At 58.7% G+C, this 19,711-nt stretch overlaps 1 protein-coding gene across 11 annotated transcripts in view; it reads left to right on the top strand.

Moving 5' to 3' along the window:
* ARHGEF7 (Rho guanine nucleotide exchange factor 7) overlaps positions 1-19,711 on the top strand; it is a 171,224-nt gene that overhangs the window by 38,275 nt on the left and 113,238 nt on the right. For 6 of the 11 annotated variants that reach the window (XM_089303387.1, XM_070048561.2, XM_089303386.1 and 3 more), the window contains exon 2: positions 2,885-2,971. In XM_089303387.1, coding sequence (XP_089159513.1) covers positions 2,885-2,971 — 87 coding nt within the window. Of the gene's footprint in view, positions 1-2,676; positions 2,808-2,884; positions 2,972-19,711 lie in introns of those variants that run through there. The other 5 variants (XM_089303391.1, XM_070048560.2, XM_089303394.1 and 2 more) reach the window with 3 other exon arrangements.

Here is a 19,711-nt window from a genome sequence, read left to right as displayed (position 1 = left end):
GGGGGGTTTGGGCTGTGTACGCCAGGGGGGGTTTACCCTTAGTCACCCTTGGCATTGGTGCTGGGCTTGGTCTTGGAGCCATTTGCATTACATAGGCTTGTTTGCCAACATTTTTGTAAAACAAGCTGGTCTCAGCAGCATTGAAAACCTGCTCTCCAACACAGCCCTCTTCATGTGTAACACCAGCAGGTACTTTTAAGATTCTGCGGCCTCTTGGTCTGCAGCACCATCCTTGTCTGCAAGCTCAGAATTGCTCATGCTGTGCCACATCTGACACACGTGCCAGCCCCGACTAGCTGAGAGGGGCTTCGCGTGTTCTTGACCTGAGCAGTGGGACTGCACATCTCTGGCTTTCAGCCTCACCACAGCGCTGTCTACTGTGCTTTAACTGTCAGCGTCTCACAAAGCCACGAATTCCGTCGTTTTCCCACCTTCTCCGTAGCTTCATCACGCACTGCAGATGGGACCGCAGCACCGTCTGGAGCGGCCTCCCGTACAGGTTGATGGATCTGCTCCTCTTTCTGGCTGTATCTATGGCTGACTCGTTCAGTGGAACTCCAGGCCAACAGCACTGATCTAACACACGTGTTTCCTGTGAGGCACATCACAACTTCCTTGTTTGGGGCCTCTAGACAGCACTTCAGCACTACGCTCGGGGGCCATGTAACACAGGTCATGGACAGAAGGTCCAGACGTGAAGAACAAGGCACTAGATAGGCCGAGGAGAGGACAGGTGTTCACAGAGGCAGAACGAGGAAACAGCATGGCCTTGCCCCGGCCAGCTGGCCACGTGCACGTGAGCAGCCAGGGGAGGTCACAGCCAGTGTGGATGGTGACGGCCTTTGTTGGGTCCCTTGCAAAATGACATCAAGCACGAGAACAGATTACATTAGGATGTGGTTCTGTGGGGGAAGTGCAATGAAAAGGAGTTAGAGACTGACTTTTACAGAAGAGCTTGTTTATAGAATTTTTAGTTGCAGGCTATTACCTGTATTTTAATTCCATTGGGTGTATTTAAAAAAAAGATGTAATTTTTATTTTAAAGTGTCATTATGAGAATGTCAGAAATTAACTTTGCAACCGCAAAACCACGGTGAAGGAGTTCGGGTTTGAGCTACGCGTATGGCACACAACTTCTGAGAGGAGCAAAACGGGCCAGGAGCAGCTCATCCCCCTGACCAGACACCGGCTGTTTGCAGGAGACCCTGGCACTGTGTCCTGAGGACTGTTCCACTGGGGGGCGGGGGGGGGGGGCTCCAATCCGAGACAGCCCGGCGTCCCGAACACCGGGCTTCGGTATGGGATTCTCCGCGACCCGCGCGGCTGGAGAGGGACCCGCAGTGTTCCCGAGAGGCCTGGCGCAATCTCGGCTCCCGGTGCCACAGCCCGGGAACTTTCTTCGTGGCCGGGCACGCGGCCCGCAGCCCCGATCTCTCGGGCTTCTCCTCGGGTGGGCCCCGCTTCCTCGGCTCACGCGTGCAGCCCCGCACGCACGCTCGGGCCGCAGCCGGCTGTCTGACCGTTCGGGGGCACAGGGCCGGTGCCGGGGAAGACGACGACCACCCGCTTCGGTCCCGGCGTGCGGAGCTCACAGGGCTCGTCCCGCAGAGCCTCGGCGTTCGGAGGACCCCCACACTCGCCCTCGGCGCCGCGGGTCCGGGCCCAGCCCTTCGGGCGATGCCCAAGTAGCCCAGGCCCAGCTCTCAGGGTCCCCCCAGGCCGGGCGGTGTCCGCTTCGGTGAGGCCCAGGTCCAGGCTCGGGGCGGAGGCGGTGGCCGCACGTGCGGGGCTGTCTGCGGGGCCCACGACCACCCGCCGAGAGGAGGCGGCTGCTTGCGCGCCGGGCCGCGTGGCGAGGCCAGGGTCCGGCTCCGGGCGGCCTGTGTCCGCTGTGTATGGCTGGGGTCCGGCTCCAGGTGGCCGGCGTCCACGGGGCGAGGCTGGGGTCTGGGGTCCGGGGTTCGGGCGGCCTGCGTCCGAGGGGCGAGGCTGGGGTCTGGGGTCCGGGTGGCCTGCGTCCGAGGGGCGAGGCTGGGGTCTGGGGTCCCGGGTTCGGGCGGCCTGCGTCCGAGGGGCGAGGCTGGGGTCCGGGTCCGGGGTCCGGGTGGCCTGCGTCTGAGGGGCGAGGCTGGGGTCCGGAGTCCGGGTGGCCTGCGTCCGCGGGGCGAGGCCGGGGTCCGGCTCCAGGTGGCCGGTGTCCGAGGAGCGAGGTTGGGGTCCGGGTCCGGGGTCCGGGCGGCCTGCGTCCGCGGGGCAAGGCTGGGGTCCGGGTCCGGGCGGCCTGCGTCCGCGGGGCAAGGCTGGGGTCCGGGTCCGGGAGGCCTGCGTCCGCGGGGCGAGGCCGGGGTCCGGCTCCGGGAGGCCCGCGTCCGAGGGGCGAGGCCGGGGTCCGGGGTCCGGCTCCGGGTGGTCTGCGTCCGAGGGGCGAGACTGGGGTCCGGCTCCGGGGTCCAGGTGGCCGGTGTCCGCGGTGCGTGGCTTGGGTCCGGCTCCGGGAGGCCGGTGTCCGCGGGGCGAGGCCGGGGTCCGGGCGGCCTGCGTCCGCGGGGCGAGGCTGGGGTCCGGGAGGCCTGCGTCCGCGGGGCGAGGCTGGGGTCCGAGGTCCGGGCGGCCGGCGTCCGAGGGGCGAGGCCGGGGCCCGGGTCCGGGGCCGCGGCCGGGGCCCGCGCGGCGCTGACCCGCGCCGGCCGGAAGAGGCCGCGCGCGCGGGCTGGCGGGGGCGCGGCCTGAGCGCGTCACTTCCGGCCCCGCGCCGTCTTCCTGGTGCGGGCAGGGGCCGAGATTGGTGCAGCGGAGGAAGCGGAGAGGTGCGGGCGGCGGCGGCGGGGCCTGGCGGGGCACGGGCCCGCGGCCGCGCGGCCTCAGCGCTGTGTCTGTGTTGCAGGTCTTCCCGGAGCCGCGGAGCGAGAGCGAGTGCCTGAGCAACATCCGCGAGTTCCTGCGCGGCTGCGGGGCCTCCCTGCGCCTGGAGGTGAGCGGGCGGGCGGCGCGTGGGCGCGGGCGGCGGCGGGGCGCGGGCCCCGGCCGTGCGGGAGCGGCTTGCTGCCCGCCGTGGGCCCGCCCGGCCGTGCGGGAGGCGGCTGCCGGGGCTCCGCGCGGCAGCGGCGTGCGGGGCTGGCTGGGTGCGCGGGGGTCTCGTGGCCCGCGGCGCCCCCGCGCCCTCACGCCGGGCGTCTGCGGGTTGGCGCGGCGCGAGTCGGAAGGCTTCTCGGAGGGGCCCCGGTGGGCGGGAGCGCTGGCGGCCGCCGTGGGTTTCTGGGGGGACGCGGGGCCCGGGCGGGGCTGTTGCGTGAGCGGGCGGGGCCGGAGGCGTGGGCAGCGTCCCGGCGCGAGTTCCCGGTAGCTGCCGTGCCGGGCGCAGCTGTCAGCCCCCTGGATCCGTGCGGGGCTCGCGTTGCCGCGGTCCCCAGCCGGCGTCTGCAGGTTGGTTATTTCTACGGCGCTGGTTCACTCCCCAGGTGGCCGCCAGGGCCAGCGCTGGGCGGAGCCAGGAGCTTCCTCCGGGTCTCCCACGCGGGTGCAGGGCCCAAGCACCTGGGCCATCCTCTATTGCCTTCCCGGGCCACAGCAGAGGGCTGGACTGGAAGAGGAGCAACCGGGACTCGAACCCGCGCCCGTGGCGGCTTTGGCGCCCTGCCGCAGCGTCAGTGTGCGTTAGAGCCCCCTGCTCCGCTCTCCCCGGGTTACCGGGGGCTTCCTGCGGGCTGCTCTGTGGTTCCAGTGCACTTGGAGACCCCTGGAAGGGAGCCTGGCACGCAGTGGGCCTGCGAGAAATGTTTGCGACCCACGGGCGAGCTTGAACTTGTGGTCGTGGAAGGTTCCCTCTAAAGAGAAAAGTCGGTCATGACCGACCTTGTGCCGTTTTCAAAGTTTCTGTCTCAGTAAATTCAAACTGCAGTAGCCGTAAGCGTTGGTCTTTCAGGCTTCGTGTGAATCGCACTGAAAACTCGTGCTTACCTAAGAGGCAATGAAAATTGAAAAAGACAGGGAAACAGTACTTCAGAATCTCGGGCTGTCACTTTTTGGAAGTGACCTGGAGAGAGGGAATTCTGTGTGGGGGAGGGGAGGCTGCTGCTCCTCCCTGTGTCCTTGGGAGCTGGGGTGTGAGGACCAGGCCACGCCCGGGAGAAGCTGTCCCCACTGTCAGGGCCAGGCCACGCCCAGGAGAACCTGTCCCCCACTGTGAGGGCCAGGCCACGCCCAGGAGAAGCTGTCCCCCACTATGAGGGCCAGGCCACACCTGGGGGAACCTGTCCCCCACTGTGAGGGCCAGGCCACGCCCAGGAGAACCTGTCCCCCACTGTGAGGGCCAGGCCACGCCTGGGAGAAGCTGTCCCCCACTGTCAGGGCCAGACTACGCCTGGGGGAACCTGTCCCCCACTGTGAGGGCCAGGCCATGCCTGGGAGAAGCTGTCCCCCACTGTGAGGGCCAGGCTACTGCCCCGGGGAACCTGTCCCCCACTGTGAGGGCCAGGCCACGCCCAGGAGAACCTGTCCCCCACTGTGAGGGCCAGGCCACGCCTGGGAGAAGCTGTCCCCCACTGTGAGGGCCAGACCACGCCCGGGGGAACCTGTCCCCCACTGTGAGGGCCAGACCACGCCCGGGGGAACCTGTCCCCCACTGTGAGGGCCAGGCCACGCCTGGGAGAAGCTGTCCCCCACTGTGAGGGCCAGGCCACGCCTGGGGGAACCTGTCCCCCACTGTGAGGGCCAGACCACGCCCGGGGGAACCTGTCCCCCACTGTGAGGGCCAGGCCACGCCTGGGGGAACCTGTCCCCCACTGTGAGGGCCAGGCCACGCCTGGGAGAACCTGTCCCCACTGTGAGGGCCAGACCACTGCCCCGGGGAACCTGGTCCCCCACTGTGAGGGCCAGGCCATGCCTGGGAGAAGCTGTCCCCCACTGTGAGGACCAGGCCACTGCCTGGGGGAACCTGTCCCCCACTGTGAGGGCCAGGCCACTGCCCAGGGGAACCTGGTCCCCCACGAGGGTGCAGGAAGCAGTGTAGACCTGGGACTTGGGAGGTTGTTCTAGGATTTTCCATTTCACTTGCACAAAATTCTGAGAGGGGAGATGGGAGACGTTTGGGAATTACAGACGTGAAAGCTAAAACAGCTTCGATTCGGCATTTGTTTCTGTCCTGTCGTCATAAATGTCACGGTGCTCGTGTCCAGGGCTACCTTAGACTGTTGTGTTTGTAGCAAACCGTTTTTGTTACATGTATTTTCATGTTTATGCTGGTTTCAGTTTTCTGGATATTAGGAATAGAGGACCTGGACTTCATGGTCACTGTATTAGCTGTTCTTTTTTAGAACTTGTGTTTGTTTGAAAGGCAGGGAGATAGGTAGAGATTTGCCATCTGCTGGTTCGTTCCCCAAATGCCCAGAACACCGGGGTCTGGGTCAGACTAGCCAGGAGCTGGGACTCACCCGGGCTCTCCCAGGTGGGTGGTGGGGACGCAGGTGATGCCTGAGCTGCCTCCTGGAGTGAGTGTCGGGAGCCAGGACTCAGCCAGGCGCTCTGGTGGGGGACGTCGGCGTCCTGAGGGGTGACTTGACCGCTGCCTCTGTTAGCTGTTTTAATTCGTATGTACCTGGTTCGCTGTGGACATCAGGTGTTGTCCCCAGATGAGCTCTGACTAGAAAAGGTCTTTGCCTCTGTTTTGTAGCCTGAGCACTGTGCTGTAGCTGTTAGACACTGGGCAGTTGTGTGCCTCTGACCTGTGACCCCTTTGTCTTCCTGCAGTGTTTTCTTCTACTCTGCACGTGCCCTTTGCGAGTCTTTTTTTGTCTGGTTAGGACAGAATGGCCACAGTAAGGACACGGATCCCGATAGGTTGAGTTTCACTGAAGGAGAAATGGCAGGCGGTCGGCAGATGAGGCCGCCGCAGAGAGACCAGGGGGAGTTCTCCTGGCTGGTTCCTGCGTGCCGCGGCGTGGCTGTGTGCCTGCGTTCACACGGTCACAGACCTTCAGCCTGCGCGGGTTCTCGTCCGAACACCACGGACGCAGGTGAGCTGTCGGCAGAGGAAGTGCTGGGCTCCCAGGAGCGGGCTGTGTGGCTAGAGCCCCCACACCTGTCCTGTTTGCCCGCCAGGGTGCCAGCTTCATTCATTTTGCCCCAGATTGATAGCATGTCGTGTGGTGGGTGTTAGCAACAAAATTGTTGACTTAGCTCTGTTGAAAAGAAAAAAAGCCTGCTGCTGTCAGTATTTAGTTTTATTCCCAGTATTTAGTAACACGTAATACTCAGTTCTGAACCAGACTGTGAAAGGTGGACAGAAGAGATGGGCTTCCACCTTGTAAGCTCAGGTACTTCAGTTTGTCGACTTCCCATGCTGGCGCCTAGTCCAGTGTGTACTTAGAAGGGGGAGCCAGCCTCGTGCGTGTCTCCCAGATGTCTCAGTGTCCTGGTGCAGTCCTCCACCCAGAAGGAATCAGCCGTTCTCCAGGGGGACGGGGTTCTCGGTGGTGACCTGGCAGGTGATTGTGGCCGATGCGTTCATATTCATGGGGCTCTTGGGCCTAAGCCCGAGCGTCACTGTCCTCGCTGTCCAGAGGCAGGCAGGACGTTTCAGCGGAGCGGGATGGGCCTGTTGCCCGGGTTGCCGAGAGCCCCTCCTTGCCCAGAGGCCGTTTGTGGAGCAGGTGTGTTGCCCGATCGCAGGCCACGCTCGCCTGGTTGATCTCCCAGCTCCTCGCACACCAGCTCTTACGGACACTGCCTGCTTTCAGCATTGCTTTTCATTGATTGAAGTGCTCTGGAGGAGTGGCAGCCATCCAGAGACCAGGCGGTTCAGAATAGAGATCTGCTCTGACTCCAGGGGATTTTGGGTTAATTTTTCAGTCTTCTGGTTCACTAGAGAATGAAATGTAGACCAATAATTCGCATTCATATAAAGCATATTCATTGACAGATAATTACAGAGTACAATGTGGTGCTGTGACACAGGAACACACTGTGGAGTGATTAACTCAAGCCAATCAGTAAAGCCGTTCCGTCACATACTCTTTGCCGTGAGGACGTCTGAAATCTATTAGCAGTTTTGAAGTATGTGTTAGGCTCCTGTGTGGTAGATGACTGACGCTTGTTCCTGCCTTTGGCAGGCGTCTCTGCTGTCCTTGTCCGGTCCCCCGGCTCACCTGTAACTGCCGTGCTCCTGTCGGATTGCCCGAGTGAGGGTTGGCGTCGGCGCTTGTGTGTCTGCCTGGCGTGTTTCACCTGACATCATGTCCTCCAGGTTTCCCCGTGTCGTCACAGATGTCGGGATTCCCTTCTCTCTCTGAGGCTGCCTGGTGCTCTGTGCCGTGTGGACGCCTCTGGGGCCCCGGGTCGATGCCGTAGTTCGGCTGTTGTGGATGGCTGCCGTAACCACGCCTCCGAGTGTTTCCTGAGTACAGATTCGTGGTGGCAGCACTGCTGGGTCATGTACTAGTGCTGCTTTAAAGGGCATTGATTTCTTTGAAAGACAGCATGACGGAGGGAAGAGTGAGAGAGAGAAATTGATTTTTCTGTGTGTGGGTTTATTTCCCAAATGGCCACAACAGAGAGCCAGGGCTGGTCCAAGACAAAGCCAGGAGCCAGGAACTCCATCCGGGTCTCCATGTGGCTGGCAGGGACCAGATCCTTGGGCCATCTTCCGTTGCTCTCCCAGGAGCCTTTGCAGGGAGTTGAATCAGAAGCGGAGTACCTGGGACACTGATGGCCCCAGCATGGCAGGCGGCAGCCTGGCTCTCTGGGCCCCATTCTGAGGTTTTGAGGCACCTCCTGCTGTTTCCTGTAGTGGCTCACTTTCTAATTTATACGGTTCCCTTTTTTCTACATCCTCTCTGACACTTAACTCCCTGTTTTCACATTTTTTATACCAGCATTCTTAGGTGTGAAGTCATCTGTCATTGTGGTTTTGATTTGCATTTCCCTATTGATTAGTGATGGGTGTGTTTTTTGTTTGTTTGTTTGTTTGTTTTTTTATTTGACAGGTAGAGTTAGACAGTGGGAGAGAGAGAGAAAGGGTCTTCCTTTCGTTGGTTCACCGCCCAAATGGCCGCTACGGCCAGAACTAGGCCAATCCGAAGCCAGGAGCAGGAGCTTCCTCCTGGTCTCCCATGCAGGTGCAGGGCCCAAGGACCTGGGCCATCTTCCACTGCACTCCCGGGCCACAGCAGAGAGCTGGACTGGAAGAGGAGCAACCGGGACTAGAACCTGGTGCCCACATGGGATGCCAGCGCCGCAGGCGGAGGATCAACCTAGTGAGCCACGGCGCCGGCCCCGATGGATAGTTTTCATGGGCCTGTTGGCTGTTTGTGTGTCTTTAGAGAAATATCTTTTTAGGTCCTTTGCCCATTTTTTTTCAAATGGGATTGTTTTCTTGTTATTGAGTTGTTTCAGTTCCTCATCTGTTCTGGGTCTGAGCCCCTTATCAGACATCTGGCTTGCAGATTTTTTCTTGTCTCTTCGCTCTTTGAATGTTGCTATACAGCAGCTTTTTAGTTTGATGAAATCTCACTTGCCTGTCCTGTGCTTCGGAGTCGTATCTAAGAAATCATTGTCCATTAATGTCATGGAGCTTGCCCTCTGATTTTTTTTCAAACCATTTCATAGTTTTGGGTCTTAGAGTTAAGTCTTTAATTCATTTTGAGTGTGTGTGTGTGTGTGGTGTGTGTGGTGTGTGTGTGAGTGGTATGAAATAAGGGTCCAGTTTCGTGGCCCACTTTCATTCATTTGCGTGTGGATAGCTGTTTTCCAGATACCACTTATTAAGAGACTTTCTTTGGTTGTCTGTTCCTGGCCCCTTTGTCAACAATCAGTTGACTGTAAATGTGTAGGCTTACTTATGCACTTTTTTAAAGATCTATTTATTTGAAAGTCAATGTTAGAGAGAGAGAGAGAGAGAGAGAGAGAGATATTTTCTATTCACTTGTTCATTCCCCAGATGCCTCAGTGGCCAGTGCTGGGCCATACCAAAGCCGAGAACCAGGAGCTTCGTCCGAGTCTCCTGCATGGTGGCAGGGGCCCAAACACTTAAGCCATCCTCTGTTGCTTTTCTCAGACCATTAGCAGGGAGCTGGGTCAGAAATGGAGCAGCCAGGACTTGAACTGACACCGTCTGGGATGCTGGCGTGGCGGGAGGTGGCTGTGCCCTGCGCCACGGCCTGGCCCCGTGCCGTGCTTTGTCCTTGGTCTGTGGCCTGTTTGTCGTGCTGGAGCCTGGCTGTCCTGATCTAAGTGACTTTGTACTGGATTATGAACTCAGGGGGTGTGATGCTTGCTCTGTGCTGCTGCCCACACTTGCTGGGCTCTTTGGAATTTTTTGGTGGTTCCATGTGAGTTTTAGGATAGCTTTTTTCTGTTTCTGTGAAACATGTCATTGGAATTTAAAAAAATAATTTATTTGAGAGGGAGAGAAAACTCTCACCCTCTGGTTCACTCCCCAGAAGCCCAGTGGCTGAGGCTGGGGCTGGGCTGACTGGGGAGCTTGGAGCCAGGAGTGCAGCCCAGGTCTCCCTTGGGCTTGAGTGTCGCTGCTGCCTCCCGGGGTCTGCGTTAGGCAGCCGGAGTCCGGAGCAGAGCTGGGAATCCATCCCAGTTCTCCGATGTGTGGGGCGTGGGCGTGGGCGTGGCCTGTATATTGGGCCGTGTGGGTGTCTGGCAGTGTTCGGTGTGTCTGTGCAGATACAGGTGCACAGCACCGTGCCTGGCGTTTACTGGTGGTGCCTTGTGTTCCCTTCACCAGTTCTTCAGCTCAGTTTGCTGAACGTTCTCCTTGGTTAACTTTACTCCTAGGTATTTGGTTTTTCCTTTTTGATGCTGTTATACGTGAGATTATTCTTAAATTTCTTTTTCCATATAGCTTCTTGGTAGTGTATAGAAAGGCAGCTGAGTTGAGTTTTCCATGCTGATTTTTTATCTTCAGTTTTTCTGAATTTGTGAGTCCTAACAGTTTTGTTTTGCTTTGTGGTGTTACTCTTTATAATTTCTGAATACAGGACCTGGTTGGCACATGGGCAGCTGCAGTTCTTCTTTCCTCTTCGTGCCTGTTATAAGTTTTGCCTCATTGCTTCGCCAGGTCTTGTAGGGAATGTGACTAGAAGTGCTGAGGGCAGCCATCTTGGGGGAGAAGCTTTGTGTTTGTTATTTCCCTACATTGTCTGGGATTCAGTAAGAACTAAGGTCCCCCCACCATGTTTCTGGTGATGTAATGAGGTACGCCCAGTCCGTGTGAGATGCCCTTGTTTGGAACTCTGTGTGTTTAGATGATTGAAGTGTGTGGAGTTAAATTCACTGATAAAAGTAGCCAGCCTCTGGGACTCTGTGACAGCACATAGGAACATTGTATTGGGAACCCTCATTTGCTTGGGGCGGCCAGGACAGGACATGGCCAAGACCCTCAGTGCCATGTCAGGTATGAGTGCTCGTGGTGCAGCTGGCGCCTTGGCATACTTCAGTGGTTAGCGCCATTGCTCGTCATGCACGTGCACGTCAAAGCGTGCTGTGTGAGGCTGTCTCAGGTGCCATGCCAGTGTCTCTCTGTCCTCACACAGTGTGTGCAGTGGTTGTACACCCGTGGTGTGCTGTGAGAGACTGTCTCAGGTGCCCTGCAGGTGTCTCTGTCCTCACACAGTGTGTGCAGTGGTTGTACACCCGTGGTGTGCTGTGAGAGACTGTCTCAGGTGCCCTGCAGGTGTCTCTGTCCTCACACAGTGTGTGCAGTGGTTGTACACCATGGTGTGCTGTGAGAGACTGTCTCAGGTGCCCTGCAGGTGTCTCTGTCCTCACACAGTGTGTGCAGTGGTTGTACACCCGTGGTGTGCTGTGAGAGACTGTCTCAGGTGCCCTGCAGGTGTCTCTGTCCTCACACAGTGTGTGCAGTGGTTGTACACCCGTGGTGTGCTGTGAGAGACTGTCTCAGGTGCCCTGCAGGTGTCTCTGTCCTCACACAGTGTGTGCAGTGGTTGTACACCATGGTGTGCTGTGAGAGACTGTCTCAGGTGCCCTGCAGGTGTCTCTGTCCTCACACAGTGTGTACAGTGGTTGTACACCGTGGTGTGCTGTGAGAGACTGTCTCAGGTGCCCTGTAGGTGTCTCTGTCCTCACACAGTGTGTGCAGTGGTTGTACACCCGTGGTGTGCTGTGAGAGACTGTCTCAGGTGCCCTGCAGGTGTCTCTGTCCTCACATAGTGTGTGCAGTGGTTGTACACCCGTGGTGTGCTGTGAGAGACTGTCTCAGGTGCCCTGCAGGTGTCTCTGTCCTCACACAGTGTGTGCAGTGGTTGTACACCCGTGGTGTGCTGTGAGACTGTCTCAGGTGCCCTGCAGGTGTCTCTGTCCTCACACAATGTGTGCAGTGGTTGTACACCATGGTGTGCTGTGAGAGACTGTCTCAGGTGCCCTGCAGGTGTCTCTGTCCTCACACACTGTGTGCAGTGGTTGTACACCCGTGGTGTGCTGTGAGAGACTGTCTCAGGTGCCCTGCAGGAGTCTCTGTCCTCACACAGTGTGTGCAGTGGATGTACACCATGGTGTGCTGTGCGACTGTCTCAGGTGCCCTGCAGGTTTTCACATCTTTCGTTTCTTAGGCAGGGAAACAGCTAAACACCTCGGTTCTCAACACGTGTTGGCATTTTCCTAGGATGAGTGGTGGACGCGTTGGTGTCATGGGTCTGACTCTTCTCCAGCTCTGTGTCTTGCCTCTTTTCCCGTTTTTAGCACGTCCGTGTCGTGTCGTTGAGAATTCCTGCTTCCCAGAGCTCTTCATCTGCTCACCGTCAGTGCTGTGGCTTCTCGAGTGACCTCTCATCATCAGGTCTATGTGGCTTCCTAGAAATGTCCTCGGTGCTGAGCAGCAGAAAGCACGCGTGTGAGGCGGGTGTGATTACTCGTGTGAGGTGGGTGTGACTGTGAGAGGCCGGTGTGACTGTGAGGTGGGTGTGACTGTGAGGTGGGTGTGAGTGTGTGAGGCGGGTGTGACTGCGTGTGTGAGGCAGGTGTGACTGCGTGTGTGAGGCAGGTGTGACTGGGTCTGTGAGGTGGGTGTGACTGAGGCGGGTGTGACTGTGCGTGTGAGGTGGGTGTGATTACACGTGTGAGGTGGGTGTGACTGAGAGGCCGGTGTGACTGTGCATGTGAGGTGGGTGTGAGCGTGTGAGGCGGGTGTGACTGGGTCTGTGAGGCGGGTGTGACGGTGAGATGGGTGTGACGGTGTGTGAGGTGGGTGTGACTGCACATGTGAGGCAGGTGTGACTGGGTCTGTGAGGCAGGTGTGACTGGGTCTGAGGTGGGTGTGACTGTGTGTGTGAGGTGGGTGTGGCTGGGTCTGTGAGGCGGGTGTGACTGTGTGAGGTGGGTGTGGCTGGGTCTGTGAGGCGGGTGTGACTGTGAGATGGGTGTGACTGGGTGTGTGAGGTGGGTGTGACTGCACATGTGAGGCAGGTGTGACTGGGTCTGTGAGGTGGGTGTGACTGTGCGTGTGAGGTGGGTGTGACTGAGGTAGGTGTGACTGTGTGTGGTGGGTGTGACTGGGGTGGGTGTGACTGAGGCGGGTGTGACTGCACATGTGAGGCAGGTGTGACTGGGTGTGTGAGGCGGGTATGACTGAGAGGTGGGTGGGACTGGGTGTGTGAGGCAGGTGTGACTGCGCGTGCGAGGTGGCTGTGACTGGCTGGCCCACGGACTCACCAACAGACGTCTCTTGTCTTGCACTTTCTGTGTTCTGCTTCCCAGCGCTGTCCGGCGGTAGCCCGTCCCCTCAGGCCGCAGCCTAGTGCAGTGGCCCTGGCCCCCCGCCAGGCTGCTGCCCTGCTCTGCCACGCACATCCTGCGATGGTAGTTGGTATTTCTGGGCAGGATTACGTGAATTCATAGAAAGCACTTAGCGTGGTGCCTCGTGGTTTTGAGATGCTAAACAGATATTAGCTGTTATAAAACTCAGCATTTTTTTGCTGTTTGGATGACATTATGTATGCCGTTAAACATCTTTACTTGCGATCCTCATTCATTGTGAAAAGTTCAAGACATAGAGCAACGGAAGGAGAGAATGTGTGATGCTGCCACCCTGGGCTAGCCGTGTTAAGATCAGTGTGTGTTTTCAGTCCCTTACCTGCACGTTTGTAAGTGTACTTCAAACACCCACGCCACTGAAGTGCAGAGGGTGTTTGTTTCGTGCCGTCACTTGGTGGTTTCCCACGTGGAGTGTTTGCTTGCTGGCGTGAGCAGCTGCCTCTTCGTTGTGGTAGTCCCCACTTCTGGACATAGAGGGGTTTTCTAGGTTTTCACCATTGTAAACAGTGGCCCACGGGCAGGCTTAGTTACACACCCTCCTTTTTTTTTTTTTTTTAAAGATTTTATTTATTTGAAAGAGTTACATGGAAAGAGGAGAGGCAGAGAGAGAGAGAGAGGTCTTCCATCTGTTGGTTCACTCCCTAGTTGGCCGCAATGGCCACAGCTGCGTTAATCCAAAGCTAGGAGCCAGGAGCTTCCTCTGGGTCTCCCACATGGGTGCAGGGGCCCTTCCCAGGCCATAGCAGAGAGCTGGATCAGAAGTGGAGCGGCTGGGACTTGAATTGGCACCCATATGGGATGCTGGCACTGCAGACCAGGGTGTTAACCCACTGTGCCATAGCGCTGGCCCCTACACCCTCCATTTTTAAGTGTGCTTGTAGGATCCGTCCCCAATGGGGCGCTCTGTGGTCACAGTGGGCCCCCTTGGTGGCTCTGAGCACCTCCTGCCACTGTCTGGAGACACTGTGTCGCTGGCCTTGCCAGGAGTGGGAGGGGAGAGCACCCCCAGGTGTTCTGTATCCATGCCTGCCCCCCGTCGGGCCTGTTCTCCAGTTCCGGCCCCTGGTGAACCCAGGTGCAGGCACTGCTGGTGTGGTGGGCGCGCCCCGCCGTACGTGTCCCTGAGGGGCTGGTTTCTGTGTGTCAGCTTCCACAACCAGGGGTCCCCAGGAGTCCTGCAACACTGGGCCAGGTGACACGGATGGTTCCGGGAGGGGGCGAAGCCTTGGAAGAGAAAGAGCCATGCCCTTTTCTGAAACCCTCATCATGACTCCCGTATGTGTTCAAGGACAAGTTCTTTCATTTGTGGCTTTGTGTGACCCTCCGTTCTCTTCTAGCTTCTCCCCCAGAAGAGACCGTAGTGGAAGAATTAAGACTTGGGAGGCTGGTGCCGCGGCTCACTAGGCTAATCCTCCGCCTTGCGGCGCCGGCACACCGGGTTCTAGTCCCGGTCGGGGCGCCAGATTCAGTCCCAGTTGCCCCTCTTCCAGGCCAGCTCTCTGCTGTGGCCAGGGAGTGCAGTGGAGGATGGCCCAGGTGCTTGGGCCCTGCACCCCATGGGAGACCAGGAGAAGTACCTGGCTCCTGCCATCAGATCAGCGCGGTGCGCCGGCTGCAGCGCGCCAGCCGCGGCGGCCATTGGAGGGTGAACCAACGGCAAAGGGAGACCTTTCTCTCTGTCTCTCTCTCTCACTGTCCACTCTGCCTGTCAAAAAAAAAAAAAAAAAAAAAAAGAAAGACTTGGGAACCACTAGCGTGGAGACTTACTCAGACTTGTTGCCGCAGGCTTCAGAGTTAACTGAAATAGAAGCAAATCTGTTTCCATTCTTCGGGATGGGGTGCCCCACCCACCTTTGTTTTTGTCCTGGGTTCAGGCAGATGAACATTAGATGCATCTGTTTACGCAGACTCTTCATTGAAGGGTGAAGAAACCCTGAACTAACCGTGTGTTTTGGGCCGTCTGCAGTTCTTCGTAGCCGGGCACATTCTGTCTTCTTAAACTAAACGCTGGTAACCTCAGAGTGGTTGGTCAGGACCCAGGATTTATTGATTTATTGAATATAAACTCTTAAACCATTTATTCATGCCTTTGCCAGAATTATCCTTTAATTATGGATGTTGAGATAAAACAATAAAAGGGTCAGCTGGGAGAAGAAGTGAGTCACTATTCTGGATGCTTTGCAGGGTATAACGGCTGAAACAGCCTGTATTCGGGTTCTGTGATTTAACCTGCAGAGTGTCCAGGCTCCACCTCGCGTGCGTTTCAGGGCCTCGGCGCCGGGCTCGGCGTGAGCTCTGCCTCCAGGGCTTTGCTCCTGTGTGCAGCCCCCTTCCTGTCAGAGCTTGGGGCGTCTGGTTGTCCAGATCAGTGCTGTCCTGTAGACACGTGATGTGAGCGACATACGGGATGTGTAGTTTTCTAGCAACTGTGTTAAAAAAGAAAAAATGAAACCATCACTCTCCAACTGCCTGCACCACTGGGGCTGGACCAGGCCGAAGCCGGAGCCCTGAACGTAATCCAGGCCTCCCGTGTGGTGGTGGGGACCCCGCTGCCTGAGCCGTCACTGCCACCTCGCAGGGTGTGCGTTAGCAGGAAGCCGGCGTTGAAGTGGAGCTGGGACTTGCCCCGGGCCTGCAGGATGGCACGCGGGGTCCCAGCCTCACCAAATGCGCGAGTCTGGTCTGATGTTTTGTTCAGCCCATTGTATCCATAAGTTAATTCAGCGTGTGATGGACACACTCTGGTGAGCTGCCTTTCTGTTTCACCGTAAGTCTGCACGGTCTGGTGCACTCTGGTGTATGGTTACTGCTCATCTCAGCCACGTTTCAGGTGCTGTCGGTAGCCCACTGGGTGAGTGGCGCCCATGTCGGGCAGCTCAGGTGCGGATCGTCTGAGAGGAGGAAGTAGTGTACACTACTTTGCAGAGAACGGTCGCGTGCCCAGGCGCTCCGTGTGAGCTCACGTTCAGGCTTGGCAGTGCGGAGGAGGTGGAAAGTGAGCATGTTGACTTGATAGGGCGGGCGTCAGGGCCGCTGCTGGGGATGCCTGCCCCCAAGTGGGAGTCCCAGTGGGAGTCCCAGCCTCCTGCCAGTGCTCCTGCAAAGGCAGCAGATGTGGCCGAGGATTTGGGTCCCTGCCACCCACGTGGGAGACCTGGCTGCTCTACTTCCGATCCAGCTCCCTGCTAACGCTCCTGCGAATGCAGCGGAAGGTGGTCCAAGTCCTTGGGCCTCCGCACCCGTGTGGGAGACCTGGGGGAGGCTCCTGGCTCTTGGTTCATCAGATCAGCCCAGCTCTGGCCATTGTGGCCATTTGGGGAGTGAACGAGTAGCCGGAAGATTCCTCTTGGTCTGCCGTCTGCCTCCATTTCTAACTCTTTCAAATAAATAAATAAATCATAAAGTTGTGTGTGTGTTTTTTTTTTTTTAAAAAAGGTTGAGAAACAGAAGTCTTCCATTCACTCCCCAAAAGGCTTGCAACAGCAAGGCCTGGGCAGGCCAAACCCAGGAGCTGGAAACTCCATCCGGGTCTCCCATGTGGGTGGCAGGGGCCCAAGTATTTTAGCCGTCACCTGTTGCTTCCCCGGGGGTGCTTTGGCAGGAAGCTGGAATTGGAAATGGAGTCGAGACTCAAAGCCCCGCAGTCTGATATGGGATGTGGGCTTCCCAGCATCCCAAGCTGTGTTATAGCTGGTCAACCACATACCTGACCCTCTTTTTTTTTTTTTTTTTTTTAATTTTTTTCTTTTGAAATTTGTCAAGCAACGGCTTGGGTAGAGGTGACATAACTGGGTTTTACCTGAAGCGTAAGCTCACCGATGCACTCCTGGTGCCTTCTGCCCGGGATCTGTGTAACCATTGGGTTAGTGTGAAGAATTTACAGGGGCTCTAATTGGTGTCGCCAGAATGTCTTACTTGAGACGAGATTGAGTCACTGTGAATTCTGGGGTCAGTATTGTTCCTAACATGAAGATTTTTGGATATTTGGGGTATGTTGGTGGCAACCTTGGCCGCCTCGAGCGTGGGAAGTCGTGCATGTGTGCAGTGACACGGGTGTGTGTGAGGGTGAGAAGGGCTGCCTGGAACGGGACACTCTTCGAAAGCAAATGAAAGCAGGAAGCGGGGAAGGCAGTGCTGTGTGCTCTGCGTGTGGGGTCACCTGCCCACTGCCCAGGCGGCGTGGCCGAGCGTGAGGTCCCTGTGCTCTGCGTGTGGGGTCACCTGCCCACTGCCCAGGCGGCGTGGCCGAGCGTGAGGTCCCTCTGCTCTGCGTGTGGGGTCACCTGCCCACTGCCCAGGCGGCGTGGCCGAGCGTGAGGTTCCTGTGCTCTGCGTGTGGGGTCACCTGCCCACTGCCCAGGCGGCGTGGCCGAGCGTGAGGTCCCTCTGCTCTGAGTGTGGGGTCACCTGCCCACTGCCCAGGCGGCGTGGCCGAGCGTGAGGTCCCTGTGCTCTGAGTGTGGGGTCACCTGCCCACTGCCCAGGCGGCGTGGCCGAGCGTGAGGTCCCTCTGCTCTGAGTGTGGGTCACCTGCCCACTGCCCAGGCGGCGTGGCCGAGCGTGAGGTCCCTCTGCTCTGAGTGTGGGTCATCTGCCCACTGCCCAGGCGGCGTGGCCGAGCGTGAGGTCCCTCTGCTCTGAGTGTGGGGTCACCTGCCCACTGCCCAGGCGGCGTGGCGTCCCTGTGCTCTGAGTGTGGGGTCACCTGCCCACTGCCCAGGCGGCGTGGCCGAGCGTGAGGTCCCTCTGCTCTGAGTGTGGGTCACCTGCCCACTGCCCAGGCGGCGTGGCCGAGCGTGAGGTCCCTCTGCTCTGAGTGTGGGTCACCTGCCCACTGCCCAGGCGGCGTGGCCGAGCGTGAGGTCCCTCTGCTCTGAGTGTGGGTCACCTGCCCACTGCCCAGGCGGCGTGGCCGAGCGTGAGGCCCCCTCTGCGCTCTTGGCTTGTGCAGTTGAGGAAGTTGTTGAGTTGTGAGTTCACGTGTGCGTTTTTCAGATGCCTGGACTGTTCAGTGTTGAAAGTCAGTGTGGCGAATCTTTTCTAGTTGGGGAAAAGGCTTTTACTTGATGACTTCCAGCCGTCAGTGCATGAGATTCCCCAGACAGACGGACAAGAGCTCTCTGGCTGCTGCTGCCTGACCTGGCCCCCCCAGCCCCATCGGCTGAAATCCTGTCCCCCAAGGGGAGTGTACAGGAGGTGGGGCCTGTCGAGGTTGGGTCTTCAGTGGGATTTAGAAAAGAGCCCCAGAGAACTCCTGCTGCCTGTGAGGGCGTCCGCTGCGGCCGGTGCCTCGTCTTCGGGCTCGCAGCCCCCCGAAGCATGCGCAGTCGATTGTTCTGTGGCAGCTGCCCAGTGAACAGTGCTTCGTTACAGTAGCCTGCGTGGGTGTTGGCGCGAGAGCATTGACAAATGGCGCCCTGGCACAGGTGTTTGTCACCGTGGAAGGGCCTGATGTCCTGGGTGTGTAAGTAGTTCTCACAACTAAGACTGGCTAGCAGAAGGCCTGGTTAAGTCACTTCTCTGCAGGCCGTCCCAGCCTGTCCGTGGGAAGGTGGTCCAGTCCTGGGGTCCTGCTTGTGTGGTCGTTTGGCTCTTGCAGGCTGTAGGGAAGGTTTGTGATCACGCTGGGAGGCAGCATGGGGCTGGGTCTCTGCTGCCCATGTGGGACCCCTAGATTGAGTTCTGCCCTCGCAGGTGTCTGGTGAGCAAGAGGGCAGATGGGCGCAGCTCCCTGGCCGGGTGCCTCTGCACTGCCCTGGTACGGCAGGGGGCGGGGGGTGGGGAACCAGACGAGGCTGTGTCCTGTCAGGCTCTGTGTGTGCTACGTGTTTCTTCCAGGCGTGTGTATGAATGGAACCACAAACTGCAGCAAAGCACAGCTGGTCCCCGGCTTAGCACGGTGGACTTCAGGTTTTTGGCTTTGTGATCGATCTGCGGGAGGAGCTGTGCCCTGGGGTTGTGCTGGCCGTGTGCGGGAGGAGCTGTGCCCTGGGGTTGTGCTGGCCGTGTGCGGGAGGAGCTGTGCCCTGGGGTTTGTGCTGGCCGTGCGGGAGGAGCTGTGCCCTGGGGTTGTGCTGGCCGTGTGCGGGAGGAGCTGTGCCCTGGGGTTGTGCTGGCCGTGTGCAGGAAGGGCTGTGTGCTGTGTGCCAGGCGAGGGGGTCAGGAGGCCTGGTACAAGGTGCATTTCCAGCTGTTGTAACCCAGCCCGGTTGTAGTTGAGCACCTGAATGTGGCAGGATTCTACATATCCCGCTGCCGAGTTATTTCTGCTAATGTACTGTTGTATTTTCTTCCAGTTTAAAAAAGTATTACTGCTGTAAGAAAGAGATTAGGTGAGTTCCCGAATGCAGGGTCCTTCCCCAAGTACCGCCCCGGCTGGGGCTGGAAACTCCGTCCAGGTCTCCCATAGGAGTAGCAGGAGCCCACTGCTCCCCCTCCCGGGGTCTGCATGCTCGGGCAGCTGGAGTCAGGAGGCGCAGCTGGGGGCTGAACCCAGGCCCTGGGCGGGGGGGGGGGGGGGGCGGGTGTGCTCTCTGCCCCCCCCCCCCCAGTGCTGCACACACGCCGCTTCTCGTGTTCTTTTCTCAGAGCCGATCCGAGCACACAGACCGTGCCAGGTGCTGCCCAGCGTGTCCCCAGTTGCCTGGCAGGAGCGGCCTGGCCGTGGTCAGGGTGGGCGGTGCTGGGAGGGAGCAGATGGCCTGTCCCCGTGGGGCGGGGCGTGGCACAGCGCTTGGCTTCTGGCGCAGGGAACTTTCCTAATGGGCTAGCCCTGTGAAGGTGTAGGAAAGCGGGGGGGGGGGGGTCAGGGAGTCGGGGGTCAGGGGTCGGGGGGGGAGAGGCCAGGGTGCCTGCACGTGCGGCGCCTCCCTCTTGTTTTGGAGGATGGACGTCCTGTGCTCCTGTGCTGTGGGCTCCGCCTGCACGCCGAGGG

The sequence above is a fragment of the Oryctolagus cuniculus genome, chromosome 9 (assembly GCF_051225735.1).
Source record: "Oryctolagus cuniculus isolate XC-2025 breed Fujian yellow rabbit chromosome 9, ASM5122573v1, whole genome shotgun sequence".
In the NCBI taxonomy this organism is placed as follows: Eukaryota; Metazoa; Chordata; class Mammalia; order Lagomorpha; family Leporidae; genus Oryctolagus; species Oryctolagus cuniculus.
This window is presented reverse-complemented; position numbering and strand designations above follow the sequence as displayed.